Raw genomic sequence first — 25,887 nt, 5'->3', positions numbered from 1 at the left:
AACATGCAGGACGTTCCCTCTGTGAATCCTGCAGGATGTGGAGCGATGTGACTCCTCTGGTAACATTTTCTGACTCCGCAAAGCTCACGTGAAACACGACACTGACCTTGACAGAAAGAAAAGTTGTCTTAGTGGTCGACTTTGGCCAGAAATCCATGACTAAAAATGATTTGGGAGTGAGTAAGTGTGTCAGTTTCAGCGACATCTATGATATAAATAAACACCTGTTGCTGACGTGTTGTGGTGCGGTGGTTCCAAGAGTTTACCAACAGGTCTGTGGTCCTCGGCTGCTGGACCCTCCGCCTCCACCACTTCACAGTCATTTGTCATTTGCGTTTATCTCTGTCCGTGGATCAGGCTGGACGAGTCATAAACAGAATCACCCCGATCAAGAGCGGGCAGATGATCCTCCAGCAACAGAATCGATATGTGTATCTCTACATGAACAAGCTGATAATGTTCCCTGAAAAACTCCTGACTGGTTGTCAGGGCACTTTGGTGGTGGTTTCTTGACCAAACTCATTTATTTCCTCAGGTCTCGAGCTTTAGGCTCCACCAGAGAAATGTCAGCACGATTCCTGCCTCTGTGGTGTCTAACAGAGCTGTTTGAGCAGTGACAAGTTGATGCTCGGTTATCGTAGCAATGAGATCCTGTGTCTGCTCGTATACAGTCCACATGCACTCACACCCAAATCCCACGTATCCGATGTACAGCGGCGGTGTTTAGCTTTGGCCGCGTTACGATGGCAACTGACTGCGGTCTACGTTTGTGTCTGCAAAGTGTGTGTGTGTGTGTGTGTGTGTGTGTGTGTGTGTGTGTGTGTGTGTGTGTGTGTGGTTAGTAGTTAGTAACAGCTGCGAGAGGCTCCGGTTGGCTGGCAGCAGGAATGGTAGGCATCCATTCTGAGCATTCCTGAGGGCCAAACACTTTCACCTCAGGAAACCACTCCAACGCCGCACATGCTTGACTGCAGTCTGAACAGTTTGAATTATTAAAACAAAAAGTTCTCAGGAACAAGGTTTTTGAAATGGACGAGCGTGCATTTTTACTGTTTTTGTAACTGGCTGCAGCAGAGTTCTACATTCTCTGGCCGTAGACGTGATCCAATGCTTTGTTTATATAAATGCAGCGAAAAAAGTGGCGTGTGTTCGTCTGTCCGCCTGAAAGCCTGATGCCGTTCTTTGGTCTTCTCTTCCTGTCTTGCTCTGGTGGTCTAAATTCTGGGTCATGGTTCTGTTTCAGGGCGGGGCTGACGAGCTTTTAATGTTCCACTGAAAGACATATAGCAACAGCGAGTGTACTTGCTTGACTGTACTAACAAAGTATCAACAAAGATAACACAACAACACACACATTTATCATTCTGAAGAGTCTGGGAGCTTTTTTTCTTGTGAGAAATGTTGAGATGTGTGAGGACTCAACATGAACATCTGCAGCCACTGAGGGTGATAAACAACCTAACAAAAATCCCAACTTCATCCACAGAGAGACCAATAAAAAAAACAATCCCACACAAGTATTCACACAGCTGCAGCTAACATTATATGTATGACCCGTAGTTAAAACGGTCTAGTCTTTACCCTGCGTTCCTGCGGAGCACATCCTCAGAAACGGATGCTCTAAGACCCAGCTAAGCCTGTGAAATCCCAGTGTAAAGTAAGTTTAGCATTTGCAGACGATAGAGAAACCACAACAACCATGGCTGAACTTTAAATACAAACGTATAGAGTTTGGCCCTGTGATTTCCTACTTTTACATATACGGTAGAGTAACCTGCTGAAGTGGTGTCACTAACATTTTGCAAAGTCAGAAGTGCCCCAAGAATGTGTTCACATGTTGGCGAGGAAACACTCAATCCTGTCAGCTCCATCTATACCACCATACTACATATACAGCTTGATTCATGGTCAAATATTGGGAGCTGTGAATGCACCCAACAGCCTACTTCAGGTACTGGAGCTTAAACCTTGACGTGAAAAGTAAACTATAATCGGACAGATTTTGGCTTTTTGAGGCCAATACTAACGACAATATTTCAACCCATAGAATTTGTACATCAACACACAATGTGAAACTGTTTTATTGATACTTATCCCTTTAACTTGTATGCTTATTGACCACTCGGTTATACCCGATATATCAGCCCGGCCTGTTGGTCGATCTAACTCCAGAACTACGAGTGGTGCAACTACAATTCTGATTCCAAAAAAATTGGGATAAAGTGTAAAACTATATATAAAGAAATAAAAATATGTTAATATGTGCTCACTCTGAATTTTATTCTTGCAACACACAAAGCGAGAAGCGTCCCAACTTTTTTTTTTTCCCAACGGGGCCAGTCTTAAAGGAGACGTGTCACAGGCTGATCACAGCTGGACCCGGGTGTGTAAAGAGGAAACCAGTCATCCAGTCTGAACCCAACCCTGACCCACCCACGAAAGGTGTTTGCCCTTCAACTCTACTTGACTCTGTTTCTGCAGTGACCCCAGTTTAACCTGAAACTAAACTCACCGCTCTTCCCCTGTCAGTCCTTGTGCGTGGTTAGATGTATACGTATGTGTTTCTCACACTATTTCAACAATGTCCGACTGTGAGACCGCATAATGCCTCGCCTACATCTGTCCTGAGGCTGTCTCACACAGTCCCACCACCCAAGTACTGACTCGTTTTTTACGAGGAGGATGAAATATGGGATAGTTATCTTAAAACCATTTTTCAAGTTTGTCTGCATTCAGGGAAGTTATTTTTGGCCGTTTGTCACTTGTGATGTTGATTGATAATGTCTTCCTTTAACCTTCCAACAAGTTCTTCATCACACAGTTGACATGTTTTCTTCTGCAGTCATTTCTCCATTAATATTTATATTTCCAGATGTTTTTTGGGGGGGTTTTGAGCGTGTTCTGGGAAGTTTTGAGTTTCCTCATTTACAGCCAACAGTCATGGAGATACAGTTTGGAAACAGGCATTCCCAAATACTGACGAGATTAACAGATAAGTCAATGTCTGATTCTCCTCTCCTCTAAACTCACCTTCATACTTCCTCTTTATTTTCTCTCCATCTCACCAATTCCCCTCCTCCACTGCCCTTCATTTACCCTCCACCGCTCCTCCCCATCCCAGTGTGTGGTAAATCTCATCAGTGAGCTCCAGGAGCAGATGTGCAGGTTTCAGGAGGAGATCAGCACCCGCATCCAGGAGAAACGGGCCCTGGAGGAGAGGGAGGCCCAGCAGGGGGAGCCCGGAGGCGGCCAAGCCCAGGGCGACAGCCCTCAGGTGGGGTCAGCCGGCTCAGACATGAGCCTGTCTGGCTCTGACGCCCGGATGCACAATGGAGGACAGACTGTACACGTAGGGAGACTTGATGGATGAACTCATCTTCCCCTCCTCCCCCATCATTTCTTCTCTTCCTCTCCTCTCCCTTTTTAACCAGTCCACACACCACCCGGTATTTGGAATCTTCCACACAATCAAACTAACAGTCTCTCTTGTAGTGTGTCTGTGTGTAGTGCAGGAGGTTGGGGTCACGCTCTACTCTGGTTCTTGCGGATATGGAGACTTTTGATTGACTTTCCAAATACTTCCATACATTTGAGGGGTTTTTAAGGTTGGAAAAAAAAAAAGGAACCTTACAAGTAGTTTAACCCACTGTTATTATTTGCATTATTTACATGTTCGGGGCATGGCAAATCAAGAACGTGCCCCTTCCTTTGCCTAACTCCTCAAGCATTTGAAGTATTTGGAAAAAAAACATATTTCAACCCGATCTGGATTTGTCTTTATAAATTCTCTCCAATTGGGTTTTGGACCAGGTGTTGTGTTTTTATTTGATTTGACGTGGTTTTTTCTTGCATGACACTGGTTCCTCCCTCTACTAACAACGTTTACATCTGCCAGTTTCCTCCTACACTGACCAGGTGGACGGGTAACGTAACTGTTCCTATAAGAAAAAAAAATGTCACGCTATACAAGGTTTCCCTCGCACCATGGCACTGTGCAGCTGGCAGATGTGCAGCCTGGACAGCTGGTCAGTCCTGTTCTGGGTCCTCAGGTTCATCCTTTTTGCCCTGGTTTTTGATAACTGCACGCTGTGGTATCTGTTTCAGGAGGATCGTGTTTCCTATATTAACCACTGTACTGTCCAGCCCTGGAGACCTTTATAACTGCACTGAATGTGACCCTGATGTTTGAATACCCTCCCACTCATGTGTTGGCATGTGTACAGTTCAGTAATGCTGTTGATTCCGACACTTAGCTGCTATTTATGAACTGTTTACACTGCTGAGTCTGTCCTCGGCAAAGACGTATGAGCTAAAAGATGCTGTGTTTTGTGTGTTTCGTCATCCGCAGGAGCTGCTCCAAGAGGTGAAGCATTTGAGGAGCAGAGTGGAGGAGCTGGAGGGAGAGAAGGGCCAGTATGAGAGGAAACTAAGAGGCACCAAGGTACATACTACATAAACCTCACGTCTTTTTGATGAGCCGATTACGAAATATCTGTTCACTTTTTGTCAGTGTTGCACATTCCGGCGGTCTGGGCGGAAAAGCGAGCTGGTAATGAAACGTACTGTACATAGCTGTTGAAGAGAAATCTAAATAAACACAGCTGCAGGGCTAATGTGGCCCTGTTATATCAGATCTGTATCAGGGCTACAGATTAATGTAGTGTAACCGTATCCAGCAAATGATAGTCTTGAACATGATTCTCCTGGCTCGGGGCTCTCCCCAGAGATCTGTGGAACTGCATGTGTTGTCAAGAATACCTCACACAAAACCACCAGCGCTTTTTCATCGTTTTGAGGAATATTGTGATATTTTGGGATATCGGTTGCCTGAAGTCTCTCAATTTGGACTTGTCTTCAGCACAGTTTAAAATCCGCTCTATTTATTTTGGATTGTGCCACAAATAATTAGTAAGCGAAATAATTTACAGGGTAGAAATCTATTTTCTTGTTCCTAAATGGCTGACTTATATAATGATGTACTATATCTGCAGTCAGCTAATCAGATAATTTATTGCCCTACCAGTAGCTTAATTGTGTTAGTTATTGAGCTTTAGACGTGCTGGTAGATGGAAGTTGGTACCTTTGGACAGAGCCAAGCTAGCCATTCCACTCTGTTTCCAGTCTTTATGCTAAGCTAAGCTAACTGGCGCTATCTTATTATTACAGTAAGAATTTGAGAGTAGTATCAAACTTCTCAACAAACTCTCGGCAAGTACGTTTAAAGCTTCTTTTTTTTTTTTCTCCAAAATGTGGCCTCTTCAAGTATCTGACTTTCTGTGCATAAAAAACCTGGTTTCCATATTCAGTACAGGATACCAGAGAAACCATTTGAAGCTATCATCCTGGGAATAATCACTTTCTTGGCGATGCGGAGCTATGTTTTCTAATCAGCCGTTCGCATAGCCACACTGGTATGTAGTGTTGTGAATGTAGAGCGGCCGTATTAAAGGAGAGATCAACTTAATATTCAAAATAATTCCACAAAAGACTGAGCCGAGGACTAAAGTGGCAGTAAGGTATTCATGAGCTGCTCGTACTGGCCTGCATGTCTCATTACAGAGTGATAAGGTGACTAATTAGAGAAACATCTGGGGAGGAAATGAGGTACCACTATGTCATGATACAGATAAGAGAGCACGGCAGCACACTGTGCTTCTGTCATGTGAACTTAATGAACTCCCCTCACCTTAGTCTATTTACGACTCAGCATGACACTTCTCATGATCCACTCATTGATTTAACCTCTTTAACTCCTGATTTACTTTTTCAACATTTGCAGTGTAATCTTCATCTACAGCCCATCTTTTGTTGAAGCTGTATGATGCTCACCCTGCCGTGTTCGCCATAAGTCAATTCCCTGGACAATCTAGTATTGTTAGAGAACCTGAAGTCTGCATGAAATTTAAAATAATGGTTCACGAGGTTGAGCATGTTGTTGTGGTTGCACAACATGAATTAACACGGGTGTCTATATCTTGTGATTAAAAATGCATCTCTCTCCTAACACACTGTTTGTTATTGGTTGAAGTGCCACTGCTTTCTGTGCTTACAGTGCTTCCTTCCTCCTCTCCCTCCTCCACTCTGTATCCCCTCTTCTTCTTCTTCTTCTTCTTCTTCTGGTAACCCCTCTCTGTGGCTTGCTCTCTCCACTTTTCTTTCCCGCTCTCCTTTTCTTTCTCCTCATTTCATCCCCGCCCCCCCGTCATTTCCCTCTTCCTGTGTCTCTGCTCTCTCTAGCTCTCTATCTCTTACTCTCTCCATGTGTGTTACCAGTCGCTCATGACCCAGCTGTCCAGCCTCAAGCTGACTGTGGAGCACACACAGCTGGAGAAGCAGCAGTGGGAGGAGCGCTGGCGCGGCGCACAGGTGCCTCCTCTTCCTCCTCCTCCTCTTCCTCCTCTTCTGCCTCTCGCTTTTTGCTCGTCGCCGCTTCTCCGTGTTTGTTCCTTTTCCTCTGATTATCACTGGGTCCTTTTGCTGATTCTCTCTCCGTCTTCCTCCCTATCCACCCCTCTCCCACCTGTGTTATTCACTCCCCCCCTCTCTTCTTCATAGTGTCTTGCCTGCTGCTCCTATTGTTCCTCCTTTTTCCTGATTCTGCTCGTTGGTCTCTTTGTTTGTCCGCCTGAACTTTTTTGTTCAAATCGCAGATGTTCAAGTTTGAGATTTTGTCAGGAACAAGTTGCGTGCAGGAAAAAAAAAAGGACAATCCATCCTCCTGCTACTGACTTCCCCTCCCTGTCTGCCATTTCATTTGCATGGGTGATGTAAACCCAAGTGAGCGTCGCCAGCATGCATCTGTTGTGTGTGGTCATGTGAGTTTGTCTTGAACATCAGCCAGATGAGATAATTATTGCTGTCTCTAACAAATTCAACTGAGTGTATAACAGACCTAAGTTCACCTTAACATCATTTTTGTAAGTCGTAAGAAACAGCTGAAATACATTTCAAACCACCAGAGCTTCTGTCTCTTTGAATTATTCCGTGCCTCGGCCCACTTCACCGCCACCATTGTGCTTCTATTGTCGGCCTCCAGGCTTCTTTGGCTTACGGGCTTTTATTGTGAGGCAGCTGCAGGAGGTGTTAAGTTTGCATTTATAGCATAGCACCATTGTAAACATGTCTGGACACACACCTGTTTCCTCACACCTGTCGTCTGCAACTGTCGTTCCTCGGCATCTTTGTCTCGGCCCGGCGTGATTCTTTTATCCTCAGCTCAGATCAGGTTTTCCACAAAACGGCAAGCCGTCTGTTTAAATTTATGAGGGGCAAGTTAAATTACAACCTCGAAACGGAATGGATTGATAGATACATTAACCTGAGGTACAAGTGCTAAGCTCATAGAGAGGATTTCTGGGTGACTTTTGGCTTGATGTTATGCCTTTACTCGATAGCTGGTTGTAAAAAGGTAATAAGAAGGACGTGAAGCAAAAAGCCCCGGGCTGGATGCAGACTGCAGACGTTGTTGTTCATGTTCAGCGCATTTATTTCTTTCATTGGACAGCCAGTAGGGAAGTAAGATGCCCCGACGGAATCCAACCAAAGCCATTAGCAAATTTCTTTGATTGCTCAGTCACGTGGGCTTCAGTGGAAATGATGGGAAATGGAAAAATGTCTTAGAAATTGTTCTCAGATGCTGGCGCAAGTGTGACCATGCCATTAGCTGTTAGTCATGAGGCAGGCACGTGAGAGTCGTCACAACACACTAATAGAGATGTGAACTGATGCTGGACAGACTGCTGTAACTGCATGTAAGTTGTTCTCCTCAGAGCAGTGTCAGCCAGCAGCCAGGGTCAGAGGCTGGTGTCGTCTTCTAGAGATGGCTGGAAGTTTTGGTTCAAATTTGGTTAATAAAATAACCAATAAATAGATGTTGGTGGACAAATGTTTACCTTTCCACACCTCATGAAGGGAATGCTTAAAGTAGGGAGGATGCTTCAAACAAATGAACACATCCGCATGGTGGTGGAGCTCTGCGGATTGTTGATTTCAGCACAGTTCACAATAGTTGTCTTTAGATGCGTTTTCTCTCCTTGCCGAGCAGGACTAGTCATGATGTCATGACGTCATTTAATTGTTGATAGACTCGGTATGCGGCTTGTCTCCTCACTGTGTCGCACTGTTTTTAAGAGATGCCCCTGCGTTCTCAGCAGCTCGCAATGCCATCTAATATCATTACCCGAGGCGATTTGAAAACAATTCGCACCTCGTCCCTTGTGACTCTGGCCGCTCTCACATGAGAACCACGAGGCATGTTAAATGACAAACAGAAATCAACATTTTCGAGCGGTCCAATCGGACAGTAAACACGGTAAAACACACTCGTTTCTAAGAGGACGCTGCGAGCCCAGTGGCCTTTAGACTTGACCCCCTAACAACCCTAGATAACCACTGACCTGGAAGACCGACACAGCTCACAGACTTGTGCTCTGCCTTCCTCCACAGGCAGAGATCTCTGAGCTGCAGCAGCTCCTGGCCTCCAAAGACGCTGAGATCGAATGCCTGCAGACCCAGCTGCTGGCCAGAGGCGGCACGGCCAACGACAACGCAGAGAGAGGTACATACAGCTGCCGGTCTGACCAATCGCACCGGATCCACAGTCTGCCAGTCTGGATGATGTGCATGTCTGTCAGCTCTGATTACTGTAACATCTAATCAACATGTCTCCCTCTCCTCTGCTCTAATCATGACTTGTTTTTGACTCTCTGCTGCCTTCTGCTGTAGAGGAGGTGTATGTCAAGCAGCTGATTAACAAATGTAAGGCATGGTGCGCTTCTGTCGTTATCTAATTTTCAACCAAGCTCCTCTGCCTATACAGCCACTTGGACTCCAAATGTTTATTCAGTAAAGTGTTGTGTTATGTGTGATTTCGGCTATAAACCTAAACAAATCTGAATCATAAAAACAGCAAGCGGTCACCTTGAATGTTAACTCGTAGCAGTCTTTTAATCAGGTGTCTGGTGGCAAAGTGTTTGGTTTAAGATTTGGACCTTAGCCCTGCTTCAGTGTGTGTGTTGGTTATAGTTTCAGCGAACCAAAGTGCAGTAAAGACCGTATATCCTTTCAGAGCATCATGGGAAACGCATGCTTGGTGCTTGAGCTGAGGCTGGACCGGGAGGTTTAAAATCCAGACTAGTTTTGAAATCACGAGAGAAAGAAATGTTTGCTCTCAATCTGAAAAATATAAAAGCTCTGTGTCTTTCTACATGATAATATTGAAACTGTCTCTCCAGCTGAGATAACACTGCACGCACGCACACACACACACACACACACAGACTGTCGCTGTCTCCCCTTCCCCTACCCTGTGACCTCTCATCTATTTATTTTCTGTTTCGGTCACATGTTCCCTCAGACTGTGCAGAATACTAGCTTCACCTTAGCTCCCCTTATTTCAATCAGGGCAGACTCCAATCTCAATGTGTCCTGAGCGAATAAATAATGTGTTTTTATTGTCATGCGTGCAATAATATAACTTAAGTTGGAAGGTGAAGTTATGAGGAGTATACAGTTAGAAATCCCCCAAATGGAGCCTAGACACTAGTCGACTCTAATGAGCTGGACCTGCGCAGTGGAACGCAGCTGTTCAGAGACGTGCCTGTATACTACATGTGTTAGCAGAGGATAACACTGGATGGCACGTGTTCCTCCTGAACCCGTCACATCCCCATGCTGGTGCCACACTGGCCCTGCCCACGCTGTTCATGTGCATATTGCATCTTGCGTACATGTGTACAACTGACTCTCCAAACAGACCTTAAAAAGACATATAGATAATACTAAAAGCATAACAAGAGCAATAAGGTAACCGATAAAGGCCAAACACCAGTTGTGTTTGTTTCTCCTCTGAATGTGTCGTCTCCAGCCATAGCTGAGATAACCTCGATGACATCACCATGATGTAATTAGGGTTATTCTCGCAGACTTGACAAAGCTCCTCCAAAGCCACTGAGGCATTATATTATCATAGAGATGTATGTGTAAAAGGAGTTCACCTTTGAGAAGTCTGTATTTGAAAGGATATTGAATGACTTACCAAGGCCTGTTTGTGTGTTCATATTGTGCTGCTCGTAAAAGCCTCATCTCTCTGTATAGATGTAATAATAAGAATCCAGTAGAGAGCTTTTATTTTGTGTTGGTATTGGCATCATCTGGTCACACAGCACCAGTCGTATCATCATGAAAGGCTGCAGTGTTTGTCCCAGGTGATGGTGTACAGGCAGCCACGCTGTCACTGCTTATTTGCTTTGCTTGTTTATTCATATTAGCATGGCTGTCATGTCTGTCACCAGCATCGCATCAGGCACCCATCATGCTCTAAATTTACAAGACGTGAGGTTGCTGTGAGTCCAAAATAACATTTTAAAGCCTCTTGTTTCTTTGTTAGACCAGGAATACCAGCGGTTGAAGTCGGGGATGGAGTCTTTGTTAGCGTCGAATGACGAGAAGGTAAAAGGAAGAAACACTTGTGTTGTAATCAACGTTTTCTTGAATGTTCAGTTTGTTTTGATGAAAAATAAGGAGTCCCATCAATTTACTTGATTCACAAGAAGCAACACGTTTGTGTCTTACTGATAACAGGATCGGCGTATAGAGGAGCTGACCATTCTGCTGGGCCAGTACAGAAAGATGAGGGATGTCATGGCACTCACGCAGGGTGAGAATTACATCCTCCACTGTCCCGGAATATTGTTCTCGGTGCGCTCCTTTACTCTTTTGTAATGGAGCCGTGCTGTGTGATATGTGTTTCTACCAACAGGGAGCAGTGAGGAGGAGCTGAGTGGCAGTTTAAGACTCAGAGCCATCACACACAAAGCACACTCTGATTTCCTCAGGTCGGAGGTAAGACGGTGAACTATATGACCTTTATTACAACCGCTAAGACTGAGATTGTAGGCAGTAATCACATCTGTTAGTATATATCCTGTGAAAATTCCCCACAAAAACAGACACTGATATTTTGCCTGAAGACTGTTTACAAAACTGAAAACGATATTGTGTTTTTTTTATGCGCACAGCTGTCCTCAAGAGGGTCTTCTCCGCTCATGTTATCCTCGTCTCCTTACCAGAGAGAACTGGACTCTAGGTATGAACACTGACAATGCACACACACACACACACACACACACACACACACACACACACACACACACACACAACTTCCTATTCATCTTACCCCTTGTGTGCCATTTGTCGCAGCATCCAGAACTCTATGGACACATCGCTGCTGTTCACTGGGGACACAAGCTTCTTCAATGGCTCGTGGTAAGTAGAAGCTGCCTGTGTAGGTGTAGGTGGTCGTCATGTTTGTTAAGTGACATTGGAATGATATGATGGGAGATATTTCCGTTTTTGTAACTCTGAGGTTTTATTTCCAGGCATCAGCGCCGGTTGCTGTCCAGCAGTCTTGAAGAGTTGCAGAGTGGATCCTTACAAAAGGTTTTTTTTAGTTGACGTCACATGTGCGGTTTACTGCGACTGACTGACTCTCATAATACTAATAATAATCAAATCAAACTAATCTATATATCTCATCCTGCTACTTTTTCTTGAATATCTGATCAACATTAATACTAACTCTGTTCTCTCTTAATGAGCATCGTTTTTAACCTGATGTGTGATTTCTAACCTGCTAACTCCTGGTATGTGTGTGTACGTGTGTGTGTGTGTGTGTGCTCTTTCCTCTCTCTCATGTGTCTGTGTCGGACATAGGCTGTAGTGATCCAGCCAGTTGAAACTGAATCAGACTTGGGGGCAGAGGTACTGACCTGCTGCATGACCTCACACAACCCAACCTTCATCTAACCCCCAGACACACACACACACGCACACACACACACACACACACACACACACACAAATAGGGTCTATTTGATTGGACTTCTTTCAATCTTTCACATATTGATATATCCAATGCAAAAAATGCAAAATATTCTTCTCTCCTATTTAAACTTATTTTCGAATATGTCATTTATTTTATTTTTTATCATTATTATTTTGCTTCTTCAAAATCTTCATTTCTATATTATGTTGTGCAAATAATTTGTTAAATAGCAATCAGGAAGCGGTGTTCTATTTGCATATTCGGAATAAAATAATAATTAAAAAAAATAAAAATAAAGATAAAATAATACCGCAATGAATTAAAGATGAATTTGACCTTATTCTAGTAATAGTATAGTGCATGATGCAGCCAGGGCTGCATTGTTTTAAATAAGAGCCAGAGTACTTCAAGCTGAATATCTGTGAAATGTAGCGAGGTGAAGGCTGACATGCGTAGGCTTACAGATTTCTAATAAAGACAAGTCGTGCGTAGATAAAGTCGCAATTGATCGTCAACTTCTCAAACTGATTGTTGCCTCTGAAATGCTGATGCAGTAAAGAGGAGAGTACTTCGTCTTAGGTAATACTATGTCTTGTATCTCGTTGTGAGCCTTGTGTTGTACAGCGCAGAGCGTGATGTAATGCTCCAGGTGCCCTCTGACCTCATGTTCCCAGTGTGACGAGCAAAAGTTCACAGCTGAGGTTTCCCCTTGAGTAGAAAGAAAAATGTCTCTTCTGTGACCAAAGCCTTCCACTCATTCACACACAGATCCTTTCCTCCACGGATATTTATGCCGTGCACACAGGAAATCGCACTGTGTTCACACACACACACACACATAAAGGGCCAAGACCCACCTGAAGTGGCTGTCAGTAGTGCTCGGCGTCTCGGCTGCCTCCCAGCTGTTCTTTCTGCTGGCCTTTCTCCTCTCATTCCTGCAGAGCAGCGGTGAATGTGATGCCTGCTCAGATACTGGCACCGTCGGACATTCACCCTCCAGAGGACACTCTGTTATGTAACAGAGCAAAGGGGCAAAACCATGAGTCCACTGTTATCTTACGAAAGATGGCCAGCCTGTGTAGAGATACAATAATAAAAATGAAAGTCAAATCTCAATTACAGAGTTAGTGAGTCCCCGTAGAGGATCAGAAGCAAAACAAAACAATGTGTCAGCTTCGTTAGAATCATAGTTATCTGTTAAGAACATTTTGCATTTAAATTCAAAACAGGAATTATGAATTTTCATACCATGTCTATGAAGTCCAGGATGTCGGCTTCTGTTCCCAGACGTCCATCACAGATTTTGTTCATTTATTTTGAGATTTGGTGTTAAGCCAGCCAAAACGTCATGCGCGCTCTTGTTGATGTTTTTTTTCTCTTGCAGAATCCAGCCATGGAGCTGAGCAAGTACCAGACTCTGCCGGGGAAACGGAGTAAAAAAAGCGAGCTGAACGGCAACAGAGAGGTAGACGGAGAGTATTTATCTCCCGTCCAGCTCTCTCCCGTCCACAGCCACGACCAGGACTACACTCTCAGTGAGTTTCTACTTCATCAGTCGAAATGAGGCGCATGGAGTCTATTTCACTTCCTCTGCAGTTACCTGTTACACTGTGAAGAGATCCTTCTCAGTATTTTAAACAGTGACAGTGAATGCTGTGGGACACTGGACCTCATGCAAGAACTGTTAGTATGAACACTGTTAATGGCACGTACAAGTTATTTAAGATAATTTGTCCCATTCACTCATTTTCTCAAACATATAGTACAATAGTTTTCACAGGTATACGTACAAGCCACATTCAGATAGTCTGCCTCTCTCCTCAGAGGAAACACACTATTATAGTTCGTTCGTGGATTTGGAATTTAAATACAAAAATGAAATCTTATAAGAGAAATTATACCAGTATAGTTGATGCAAAATGAATCACAATCATGCAGTGACTATGAGTTCCTGCTCGCACCACAAAACATGACACACTGTTGTGTAAGAGTACATAAACAGAGCTGATCCCAGACCAAGAGTAGTGATTACAAGATGACTGGAGAGGACTGGACGAAATGATCACAATATTCCCAGAAAAGCAATCGAGGGGTTGAATGCGATGCTTTCTTTCACTGACGCACAGCATGTAGTGTTTGCATCAAACAAAAGAGCAGCCGGAAAATAGCACAGAATCGATCTACACAGCCACGAAGAAGGTTATGGTTGAAAAAATACATTTAAATTGACTTTGAATCTACAGTTTATCAACTATCTAGAGAGCAACATAGTTATGATTAATATGAATAAAGGAATAAACCTAAAAAAGAATTGTAAAATAAACGGCTGAGGGGAGCTGTGGTTTGAACTTGACATTCAAATCATTATCATCACTACAGGCTGCGACTGAACTGTGACATTTCTTTGACAGCATTTGACTCGGTGCCCCACTGAGACATCTGTCAACATCATCCCACCTCCACCTGCTTCCGTCAGAGCTGCCGGACCTCTGGCTTCGGCAGTGTCTGGAACAGCTGTGTGCGAGGTGGCTCGAGCTGAAGAGGCACGAATCCGACTTTTGAATTTTAATCGCAGATCAAAGGAATTTGTCTGAGCCTGCGAATCATAGCAAAAGTCTTGTAGTCTGCTCTAGTCCTCCGTCTGACAGCTGCAGCTCAGGGTCTTTATGCTGGTCATCTACTGTAGGCTGTCATATTCTCTCCTCTAATATCCCTGCAGCAGTCGAGTCCACTTAGCTGCCTCTCATATTAGTCACGGACAGCTTTGATGAAGTCAGACCTTTTATGACGGCCCTGATGAGACATTGTTGGCAGCTTATTAATATTTTAAAGCTGTTCTGGGTCTATACAAGCGCGGTTTGCTCTGTTTTGGTCCGGTGATTTCTGACAGCCGGACCTTCAGCTCTGATGTGGGAAATTCTTCTTTTTACTTGTGGTAACTCTTGGGTTTTTGTGAATGAAACTTACTGTCAAACGGAGCAAAAGAGACAGCCTCACACTGTTAATGATGCTAATGAGCACACCCCCTGTCACAGACGCCTCACCGTGTGCAGTTTAGCATAGTTAGTGCAACTCTGCTCGGAGATCTTGGTGAGTGTGCCTTGGGACGCTCCTATGAGCGAAACCTCAGAGAAACAAGTCAAAGAACAGCAGAATCGTTCAGGATACGAATACAGAAATATTCTTGCAGGAGGTCCATTGTTTCTGCTTATGCTGCTTTAATCACTACAAATGAACTCCCACTCACCTCAGTCATGAAGGATTGTCTGTAAAACTGAATACCACATGAGGAAGTTGGGATGCTGTGCTTCTGAACAGACCCTTTACTGTAGCAAAATAACAAATTCAATAATGTGTAACTTTTAAATAACCCATTTTCAACTAACTCTGCTCCCACTGCCCCCCTCTCTGTGCTCTCTCTCCTCCTCCTGCCTGCTTTGCTGTCGGATTGCTCTTTTCTCTGTTTGCGCTCATGCCGCAGTTCGCTGCAGGAGCGCCAGCGCTCCGGCTTTAGGTACTGTATGCTCACACAATATTCAGATGTCAACACCAGTTGAAACACAGTATGAGGACAAACTGAGTCATTGAGTTGATATTGTTCTTCCAATAAACAAAGCTTGCTTATCCCGTGAACAAAACAAATCTATCCCCCGTCACAGTCAGACCTCAGAGGTGAGCGGTGTCAGGGTGAGTGACTGTTTTCACCCAGAATCAAACTGCTCCAAAGCCACAGATTATAAGGACTCCCTCACGACTCAAGGAGCTGTCGAAGATAATGCCTGGCTCTCTCACATCAGCATTCGCCCAAACACACACATCCACACACTTAAAGCTAATAGGCATATAAGCACACAGCCGCCCATGTATCGGCCTACACAGAGCCAGAGCTTAAAGCAGGAGGGTAATCGGAGGGCGAGGAGTGCAAGCTTAAGGATGTGTGCAGTTCAACTAGCTTAGACATCCAAAGTAAACAAACAAGGATGAAACCCGACATCCCGTTTTGCTCTCACTGCCTCACCCGGCATGCTCTCCCTGACAGTCTGAGGCAGGAGGTCGCTCAGGAAGAGAAAGTCGAGCAGGCGCTCAATGTAAACAGGCGTAGAATAAAAACAATCAATTACTTGCCCGTCAAAGACTTCTACACTTGTAATGAGGCGGCAACAGACTCTGTCCGATTTTGTTCAAGCAACACGTCGGTTCAACTCCTCAGAGAGAGAGTTCTGCTCTCAGCCTCTGAGCAGGGTTTTGAGGAGGATGTGTCATGTTAAAGGGTAACTCCACTAATTCTTCACATTAAAGTGTGAATCAAGCAGGAAAATGTGTGTGGGGTGACGACGTCATTCCTCTGTAGGTCATCCTGTCTCATATTATTCTTATACACTAACTAGGCTAACAAAGACCCGCCTAAACTGTCAGCATCTGTGGAGGCAAATATGAGTTTCGTGTAAACAAGCACACCTAATCTTGTCTGAGTTTCTGGCCCAGTTTGGCACCTGCCTGAGGCGTGTGGATTTGCAGCTTAGGACACATAACATGTATGCAGTATTAATTTTGGAGATAAAGAGGGTGTGACTAATGTGCGCTTCTGCTTTCTGTCTGCTTGCTTTCTTCTCACTTCACTAACCTCCTCTGCTTCAGGATCTCCTGGAAAACATGACCTCTATGATGTTGGTGGGTATTGCATGTCAACCCCAGTGTGTAGTGCCATGTTACCACCCAGCTGAGATCAGTGTAGGCTTCTGAAGTGTGAGTGTATACAAACACAGAGAAGTCATATAGGCTTCTAGATGCGTAGTTGTGTTGATTCAGAGGACCTCCTACAGTGCAGATCATCCCTGATGCAGATTCTGAGATGGTCAGCAACTTTTGTACGTTTGTAAATGTTTTTTACATAGATAGGAAAGTGAAAATATGTTTTAGAAGTAATTTATTCAAGCTGTTTTTTTTTTTCTATGATTGCTTGTTATGGTAACCAGAACATCAGGGTCAAAACCCACCTGAGCCATATTATGAGGTGGCTGGTAAGGTGTAATAGTTGTCCTGCAGACCCCCCTGACCACTTTCTTTGACTAGCAGGTTCTCCACAAGTCCAGGTCTACATTACCCTGCACAAACCAGCCCCTTTATTTTCAGTTTAAAACTCTTCCCTCAGGCCGTAGATTTAGAGTTCCCTTGTTCAAGTGCAATAGGAGTAAAAACTCCTTTGTTCCCTGTGAAGTAACCCTGCTTAATCTGCACATTTTTGCACTGTTTGTTTTTTGTATTTGCTGTTTGTTTTTTGTCTTGTGCCCCTGGATACAAATCAAGTTTCCCATCTGTGATAATAAAACGACTGAACTGAAGTGAACTGATGCACCATTAGGCAGCTTAAGCTGCGTCGGTTGGTTTTATTTGGGCAAAATCAACTAAAAAATCACCAAACTGTTCATCACCATGGTGCTGAGTAGATAAAGACAGGATAATAGTTTTTGGCTGAACATTACCTTTTAAATGTTCTGACAGCCATCTGACACTGAGCAACAATAGCTCATTGGTTTTGAGTCTTGACGTATGTCATTAACTCCCTGACAGCTCTGTGTTGGTCTCCCCCAACCTCTGAGAACAAAAGGTAGTTTATGGTTTATTTGGGTTTATTTGGCTTACTCACAACAAAACAAAACCAATGACCTGAAACAGCTCCCTGGAGCTGAGGAAAACTGCAGTTTGTTGATAAATCTCTTTGGATTTGGATTGGAGACATTTTTCAGTTCAGAGTACAGTCTACAGTCGGTACAGTTTACGTTTACTTGATCCAGTTTTAAAGTAATAAATATTGACAGTGCAGCTTTAACATTATAGTGGCTTTCACAGAGAGATGTATATGGCTATTTCATGCCACGGACAACATGAGACAGAACAAAAGTGTGCTCGTACTTTGAGCAAGCAAGCAGTTAGCATGTGCTGTGTGTTTGTGGTCCACGCTGGTCCAGAGGACATTCCCTCTCACAAATGGATTTTGGGTCCCAGATTTCTCCTCACAAGACTGAACCAGATTATCGATGATTGTGTTCCAGGGCGTTCAGAGAAGGCAGAGGAGAGCGTCCTGTCAGACCAGTCCCCTCTGTCCTCTGGAGTGGACTCTGGACAGCAGTCCCCCGTCTCACCAGAGAACAGGAAGACTCACAGAGGCATTAAGAAGCTCTGGGGGAAGTAAGTTGGACAGTGCAGCACACAGCCACTTCACACAGCCACATCCTCTCTGTCTTTGTAACTCATTATGTTGCACCTTTAAACACTCACTTTAGAGTTTTGGTTGTCCCCAGGATCCGTCGCAGCCAGTCAGGTAGTCCTGCCCAGGGTCACACCACCGACCTGGGGGAGTTCAAGAGGGGAGGCTTCAGAGCTACAGCTGGACCGAGACTGGCCCGTTCAGGGAACACACGGTATAAAGACACAGCCATACTCACACATACTGTGTATTTTCATATATTAGTTTGACATATCCCACATGTCAGAGGGAAAGACACCAAACCGAATATAACAGTCTGTTTCAGAGCGTTGGTCACATAAGTTTACATGATTCTCTTCATAGCGTCCGCTTCGACCAACATTTTTGTCTTCTTTATATTTAAAATGCATATAATCAAAACACATTTTAGGCTGTATTCATTTAAGCAGCAAGAGAACCAAAACACTATCTTACTGAAGTTTCACATCTTAACAAAGTGATTTGTATGTTAACTAACATGAATTATCAGCTGTAGATGCCCACATGGTACCGTAGGAAATAATGCATTAAAGAATTAATCTTCGACGTTAATCATCTGTCTCTTTCTTCTCACCTTGCCAGAGACTTGAAGACGCCTTTTTCCAAGTGGAGCACAGAGCAGGTGTGTGACTGGCTCGAGGAAATTGGATTGGGTCAGTACGGCATCCTCGCTCGTCACTGGGTCACCAGCGGTCAGACTCTGCTGTCAGCCAGCCCGCAAGACCTAGAGAGGGTACGCACACACAGACCCCCACACCTACTCCTGAGTCATATGTCGTGCTGTCTCGGTTTAGCCAACATAATAATTCTTCATTCAGCCCGTCAGATATTTTCCAGTTCTACCTGTCCGATCATTGTTGCTGTCTGTCTGTCTTTTTGGCATTTAGCTATGCCTGTCTCTGCTTTTCAACCTTGCTTGTTAGTTTCGCCTTCAACGCTGTCATTTTGTCTACCTCAGGCCCCCCACCGCACCTCTATGTCTCTCACAACAGGATCATTTTAGTTAGATAATTCACTCTAAATGACGTTATATTCGCTTTGTTTCTATGTAAGATCATTTGTAAGATTTCAAAATAAGTTATTTCTCCTCTGCTGCGTCTCAGGAGCTGGCCGTGAAGAACCCGCTCCACAGGAAGAAGCTGCAGTTAGCCATCAAGACGTTCAGCAGCAAGCAGCCTGAGAAGTCTGCAGAGCTCGACTACATCTGGGTCACTCGTACGTACCGAACACGCACTGAAATAAAACAGAACATCACGCTGAGGATCCGCCACATAAGAACTGTGATATTTTATGTCCCAAAGGTTGGCTCGATGACATCGGCCTCCCTCAGTACAAAGACCAGTTTAACGACGGAAGAGTGGACGGGCAGATGCTGCAGTACCTCACTGTGGTGAGTGTGTCAATAACAGCCGAACAGGACGCTGGGTTAAAGTTAGTCATGTATGTGGTGACATTTTCAGAAAATACATGAATTTGAGGCGCTTGTTTCACCTCCCTGGGATTCAGATTGACATCGCAAAAAATTAAGTTCAGCGCTCACTTTCCCTCTCCTCGTCACAGTTGTACTCATCGCTCTGACTCCTCTCCTCCTCAGAACGACTTGTTATTTCTCAAAGTGACCAGCCAGCTCCATCACCTCAGCATCAAATGCGCCATTCATGTTCTCCACGTCAACAAGTTCCACCCTAACTGCCTCAGACGCAGGCCCGGCAATGAGGTCAGTGTGTGTGTGCATGTGAGATTGTATTGCAGCTTTAGCTTCTGGAGTAGCATTCTGTTGGTTTTTTCTTTTAACTGGGAATGTTTTAAAGCCAGTTCAAGGAACATAGATTTTTTTGCTGATTGTGCTTGCCCCTTTGGACTAAAGATGGCGATGGAGAACAAAGTAAACTTTTTTTGTGTGCCGTACCACCAGACTACAGACTTTTCTCTGGCTCGGAGACCCTTCCATTCATCTTTAACACACAAAAAAAATTGGAATCCAATCCAGTGACAGGCATCAGGATTAACTGTAACAATTAGTTAACACAGCCAGGCTCTCGCTGATGAGCTCATTTTATTTTGTATGTCATATACGGTAGAGGCATCAGTATTAAAGTGAGGCAGACCGTTAAAAGTTCGTTGTAGTACGTTCAGTGTTTTGTCTTCCATTCCAGCCAGTATTACTTTCAATTCATTTCAATACAAAATGAAAAGTAGGTATTAAACTTGTGAAACTTTTGTTGTGTCTATTAAATGATATTCAAATGACAAAATGTTGAAGAACACCATTGAACTTGATTGGCTGCTGGGACGGGGACATTTCTTTTAGTTTTTTCCTTTCTGTTGTATTATTCTTTATTATTATTATTATTATAATTATTATTATTATTATTATTATAATAATAATAATGATAATAATAATAATAATGGTATTTATGATATTATTAATAATAATAATAATAATAATAATAATAATAATAATAAATATGTATGTATTTATTGATTGTTTTAATGTTTTTGGACTTACTTACGTTCCCCCTTATTGCTCCCTAACACGAACTCACGCCTTCTAACACAGTGACTCATCTAAATCACCCCTCTCCGTCTTCATTGTTTGCTTGTCCTTCTATAATCTGCTTATCCTGTCAAGTCTTGAAATAAACTTAGTTGTGTCTTGTCTTCTCTCAATTGTTCCGTCTTGCATCACTAAATAAAAAAATAAAAAGTAAATAAAAAACACGGTAAATGGTTTAAATGTGTGATGAAGAGTGTAGTGAAAGGTGCTTCATCCGCGTATCTACAGCACAGTGTGTTCCTGTGTGTGTTTCAGAACGAGTTCACTCCCAGTGAGGTGGTGCAGTGGTCCAACCACAGGGTCATGGAGTGGCTGAGATCCGTGGATCTGGCAGAGTACGCACCAAACCTGAGGGGCAGCGGCGTGCACGGAGGGCTAGTAGTGAGTACACGAGATCACACAGCTTATGGGTCTAAAAACAAAAGCACTGCAGAAAGCATCCTCACCACGTCTCTCCTCTCATAGATTCTGGAGCCTCGGTTTAACTCCGATACGCTGGCCATGCTGCTCAACATCCCTCCTCAGAAAACACTGCTGAGACGCCACCTCAACACCAACTTCAACAACCTGGTGGGAACACAAGCTCAGCAGGAGAAGAGGGAGTACACCGAGGCACCGGGGTACACCCCACTCAGCATCACAGCTAAAGTCAAGGTAAGATAATACCAGCAGAGGAGGAAGTTCTCAGAGGCAACAATGCTGCATTAAGAGAACACACACGGCTAACCCCGTCCGGTCTTCCCGCGCGTGAGAGAAAGCACCTTAATCCGAGGTGAAACCTTGATGTGTCAGCTCAGTTAAAGCTGTGAGCCCTGCAGTGTGTTTAAGCCTGTGAGAGCAGAGTAAACCCCGGCCCGCTCCGCTCCTCCTCACATTTTTAAGACGCAGCCATCAGCCGCAGCCTCAGCTCTAAGTCTCCCTGTGCTCTGCTGAAGACAAATGGAAGAATAATCCACCCCAAAACACAACGCACTTTCTGCTGACCCATTTATGACCTTGGACACTCAGATCTAAAAATTCTTGAGCTAATCTGTGAGAACTTAGTATTTATTCAGATGGTTTTCGTGACAAATTTAACTCGGAATGCTACATAGAGTAAATACAGAAATAGATTTATTTTCGTGTGTGTGTGGGGATTTCCTCCCCAAGCCAGCTAAGTGATATCCTTTAGTCCTTTGTGATAATATCAGGGTTCCTTTAGTCAGCAAGAACAAGCTTAGGGGACACATTTCTTTAAGCTGCTGTCTGTTGTTGCCTGTTCTCACTTATTTCATACTTGCAGTGAATGCAGCAGTTAAGCATGGATAGAAGAAAAGACAGTATACAGAGAACAGGAGACCTCCTTTCACCCAGCAGAGCATGTACCTCATATCTATAGAGTGTTAATCAGCATGATCTCATAGACATATAGAAATATCTCAAACATACACCTGACATGTATCTGTTTATCAATGTAGTGCAGATCATCTTTCATACCCTCCCTTAGTTGAAATTTAAATTACTTTTTACAATTCTGATTGTTTGTTATAGTTTATGTAGAGTAACCCGTGTGTGTGTGTGTGTGTGTGTGTGTGTGTGTGTGTGTGTGTGTGTGTGTGTGTGTGTGTGTGTGTGTGTGTGTGTGTGTGTGTGTGTGTGTGTGTGGACTGGAGTCATATTGCGTTTTAATACAGTTTCCAAAGGACAACATTTTCTTACACTTTGTATAATTTATCATTTATGACTACACTGTACTCACCAAAGCTGCATGAACTGTACAACAAGTGCAACACAGCACTGATTATATTATACATTTCTAAAATTGTTATAGCAAATATATTACCAGTCGTTAAACATACGATGGAGCGACGTTAGCATTCATTTGGAGTTTCTGTCTTTAGCTGCTTAAATGCACCACTCAGCTGCTGCAGTGATTACTTGCTAACTTTGTCCAGCCGCAGTTCAGTGTTCAGCAGGTAGTGTATTGTTAGTTTTTAGAGCTTTTCAGCTGAAAATAACTCTCTGCTGTGTCTAAAAATGACCATGACGATAGCAGCGAGAGGGAACCAAAACGGCAACGTTGCAGGCCATAAAACCTGAACAGTGAGCTGAAAGATGCCGTAAAGCTCAGTAGAGCTGAGGGGGGCTGCAGAGATGGATTACTATTCTCTTTTTTCGCCACTTGAAGCGACTCCTTTTAAACAACACATAGTCATTTGATCCTGGTAATGGGACCGAGGTTATATCATTAAAAGAGGTCAGGCAAGACAGGCAAGAAACACAAGTACAGGATCGTTTTAGACAAACTCCCTCTCAAAGTTAGAAGGTTTATAGCCCAAACTGTCCATTTACAACATCCATCTGAGTGTGTAGTACTACTTACTGTTTCTTTAATCTACTGTATCTGTTGTTGTTAGGGACATTTGAGGAGCCCCTCCAAATAAAGTTGTTCAAATAATCTGGCTAGAACACTGGCTTCAAAACCTGTCTTATTGTTTTGTCCCTGTTGGACTTTCCTGTGTTTAATGCGTACAGTGTTATCATGAGCGATAGTCAAAGTATATACAGTCACATCCCTTTGTTATTTCTTCTCATTGCAGCCGAAGAAGTTGGGCTTCTCTAACTTAACTCACCTCCGGAGGAGACGGCCGGATGAATCTACAGACTACGTCTGTCCAGTGGAGTCGTCTTCGCCTCAGGCAGGACAGTCTGCAGTGAACGGGGTCCAGGTGCGGCCCTACGCCGGCTTCAGGGGCCTGAGCCCCATCCTGGACCGAGAGTCAGACCGCTCCAGGGACCAGGTGGGGCTCGACGACAGCAGAGCTGACCCATCTCCGTGACAGCGGTGACAACAACATGACATACTGTGTTGTCACGCTTTTCCATCAGCCAATCAGCTGTCACTGCTACTACTCTGCTTCCTTTGCTTGCGGCCCATAATACCTCAGCCCTTCCCTTTCCCCGCTCCTCTAAACCCCGCCCATCAGCCCGACCCTGTGCCTTACAAGTGAAGAGATTCAGAGACGCCCAGATAAACCTGCCTGACTGTCAGACAGTCACAGCTGCTTGTCATGAAGGGTGTACTGACGCGATGAATCTACACACTTCAAGTATTTTGATTTAATTTCCTGACAGATGCCTAACTAACCCGACCTCAGCCTCAAACCTGTGCCATGATCTAACTCATCACGAGAGTGCGCAGCATCTCTCTGGACTCCACTTCCTGTGACATCACTTCCTGTAATCCATCCAATATACATAATGGACATCCTTTGTTGTACAGTATTAAGCCATTGTTCTAACATTTATGCACCACCATTAGATGATTTTATATGTGTGAGTCAGTCATGACATCATTTATAGCTTTGATTTTAAAACAGTTTTGTCACACGGTTGAGATGAGCTTGTGCAATATTTGCATAATATAATGGAGGGATTTTATTTAATATTTATGTCATTGCAGAGGAAATGATAAAATAGCATGTTACCTGAGCTGGTGATTTTGTACTGTTATTTTCATATTTTCTGTAATAGTATTTTTATAGTAAAGAAAATCCTGCTCCGCAAAGGAAGCTTATATGTGGTCATGTAAATGTAAAAAGATTTATCAAGTCATTTAATAAATAAAAACATACGTGTGTAAAGTTGTTTCCTTCTTTCTACACAATAGGCAGGAAGGTTTGCGTCAGATTGAACTTTTCTAAATCTAACTTTAAATTGTTTTGTTTTAGATGTATTTATTTTGTATATATATATTAGGTTAGCATACAAATTAACACTTATATCTCTTATGAAAACAGTAGGTTCATGGTTTGATTAGGAAAATAAAGGAAATAGCATGGCATAAAGTGATTTTTAAAGGATGAGTCATTATCTCCTCACCCCTGTCAGGTGAAGAACAAAACATTTCCGGAGCTTTACAGCATTCTCCTGAACAACTGAATTAGATGGGGACTTGTTTTAAAATGTAAAAAAAAAGAAAAGAAATAAAACAGATGAAAACAAAATAAAAAAGCAACGTAAAATCGCTCCTTGCCACTCGTCCACGGAAATCCAAGTCTATGGAAGCCCAGACATCCAAAATTAAATGAAAAATATATTATTTACACCTCATGTGGTTGTGATGCTGCTGGTGCACCCACTTAAGACAGAGCAGCCACAATAAAGTTAAGAAAGCATGTTCATAACATCTTTTCAACTCAATTTGGGATATTGGGACAACCAGAGATTAGATTATGATTGGATTATGTCAGATGAGTCATATAGAGCCCTTTTTTTTCTTTAGATTTTAAAACAAGTCCCTTGCTAGTTCAGTTGTTGAGCAGATTTGCTGTGAAGCTCTGGGAATGTATCGTGGACTACAGAACTTCACCTGACTGAACTTCACCTGTGGGTGAGTATGACTGAATTTTCATTTGAGACAACTGACATGGACAAACAAAAGTTACTGACTTGTTCTATGTGGAGCCACAGTGGGCGGCATGACTAAGTAGCCTGCGTCAAACACTAACCTGCTTTCTTCATCATCAACATCATCCTCACCATCATGGTGGCTGTCATGGCTGTTTATGCGTCAGCTTTCCACTCTGCAGACCAATCTGAGCCAAGATGGCTGCTCACCATCACCATGGTAACCTTGTTAGAGATGACATGGTTCATGGTGCATGTCAGAGTATGTCTCATCAGCGATGTATAGCTCATTTCAGCATACTTACATGAATGCAAAATGTATTCATTGCTATGCGCTAAAGCCGAGGAAACCCATCATTGTTTCTCTGAAAGTCTGTAATCGTGACTTGTAATGGGTTCATTAGACCCTGTGTGTGTCCTGTTTGTGTGTGTGCCTGTGTGTGTGTTTGTGTTGCAGATGGCGATCACAGAGGGTACCATGTTGCAAATAGAGGCTCTGTCTGAAAGCATCAACAACCTCACAGTAAGCGCCAACACACACAAGCTGCTGGTAATGACTTGTGCAGCTGATTCACCCACCGATTAACTGCCCCTCATCGGTTGTAACAGAAGTTTGAGTCGCTCGGATGGAAAGCTCTGTCTGACGGGGCAACAGCATTAAAACACCAGAATCTGTGTGATCAGGGTAAAGGAATAAGATGACACTTGGAGAGTGAAACCTGATCAGTTACATAAAAGTTTTCTCACTTTTTTCAACAAAGGTCTTGACGCTCACTCAACTGGTTCACTCGGGAAGTTGCTTTAGGCCACGATTAAGAAGTGGCTTTACATGTTTGTCATCCAAAGCCTTAGGGTTCAATTACTGAGTTG

At 43.6% G+C, this 25,887-nt stretch overlaps 1 protein-coding gene across 2 annotated transcripts in view; it reads left to right on the top strand.

Annotated features, from left to right (window-relative positions):
* Nucleotides 1-25,887, top strand: part of ppfibp2b (PPFIA binding protein 2b) — an 83,894-nt gene that overhangs the window by 55,857 nt on the left and 2,150 nt on the right. Inside the window, exons 7-31 of one of the 2 annotated variants that reach the window (XM_030425585.1) lie at nucleotides 3,122-3,349; nucleotides 4,349-4,441; nucleotides 6,238-6,366; nucleotides 8,446-8,557; nucleotides 8,725-8,757; nucleotides 10,388-10,449; nucleotides 10,582-10,657; nucleotides 10,760-10,842; nucleotides 11,019-11,086; nucleotides 11,200-11,265; nucleotides 11,379-11,439; nucleotides 11,713-11,760; nucleotides 13,209-13,359; nucleotides 15,306-15,338; nucleotides 16,463-16,495; nucleotides 17,878-18,013; nucleotides 18,127-18,246; nucleotides 18,654-18,804; nucleotides 19,175-19,286; nucleotides 19,373-19,461; nucleotides 19,666-19,788; nucleotides 20,884-21,009; nucleotides 21,094-21,282; nucleotides 23,208-23,408; nucleotides 25,475-25,540. In XM_030425585.1, coding sequence (XP_030281445.1) covers nucleotides 3,122-3,349; nucleotides 4,349-4,441; nucleotides 6,238-6,366; nucleotides 8,446-8,557; nucleotides 8,725-8,757; nucleotides 10,388-10,449; nucleotides 10,582-10,657; nucleotides 10,760-10,842; nucleotides 11,019-11,086; nucleotides 11,200-11,265; nucleotides 11,379-11,439; nucleotides 11,713-11,760; nucleotides 13,209-13,359; nucleotides 15,306-15,338; nucleotides 16,463-16,495; nucleotides 17,878-18,013; nucleotides 18,127-18,246; nucleotides 18,654-18,804; nucleotides 19,175-19,286; nucleotides 19,373-19,461; nucleotides 19,666-19,788; nucleotides 20,884-21,009; nucleotides 21,094-21,282; nucleotides 23,208-23,408; nucleotides 25,475-25,540 — 2,589 coding nt within the window. Of the gene's footprint in view, nucleotides 1-3,121; nucleotides 3,350-4,348; nucleotides 4,442-6,237; nucleotides 6,367-8,445; nucleotides 8,558-8,724; nucleotides 8,758-10,387; nucleotides 10,450-10,581; nucleotides 10,658-10,759; nucleotides 10,843-11,018; nucleotides 11,087-11,199; nucleotides 11,266-11,378; nucleotides 11,440-11,712; nucleotides 11,761-13,208; nucleotides 13,360-15,305; nucleotides 15,339-16,462; nucleotides 16,496-17,877; nucleotides 18,014-18,126; nucleotides 18,247-18,653; nucleotides 18,805-19,174; nucleotides 19,287-19,372; nucleotides 19,462-19,665; nucleotides 19,789-20,883; nucleotides 21,010-21,093; nucleotides 21,283-23,207; nucleotides 23,409-24,498; nucleotides 24,565-25,474; nucleotides 25,541-25,887 lie in introns of those variants that run through there. The other variant, XM_030425586.1, reaches the window with a different exon arrangement.

This window comes from Sparus aurata, chromosome 8 (assembly GCF_900880675.1).
Source record: "Sparus aurata chromosome 8, fSpaAur1.1, whole genome shotgun sequence".
Taxonomy (NCBI): domain Eukaryota; kingdom Metazoa; phylum Chordata; class Actinopteri; order Spariformes; family Sparidae; genus Sparus; species Sparus aurata.
Note: the sequence above shows the minus strand (reverse complement) of the source record. Positions and strands in the feature narration are given on the sequence as shown.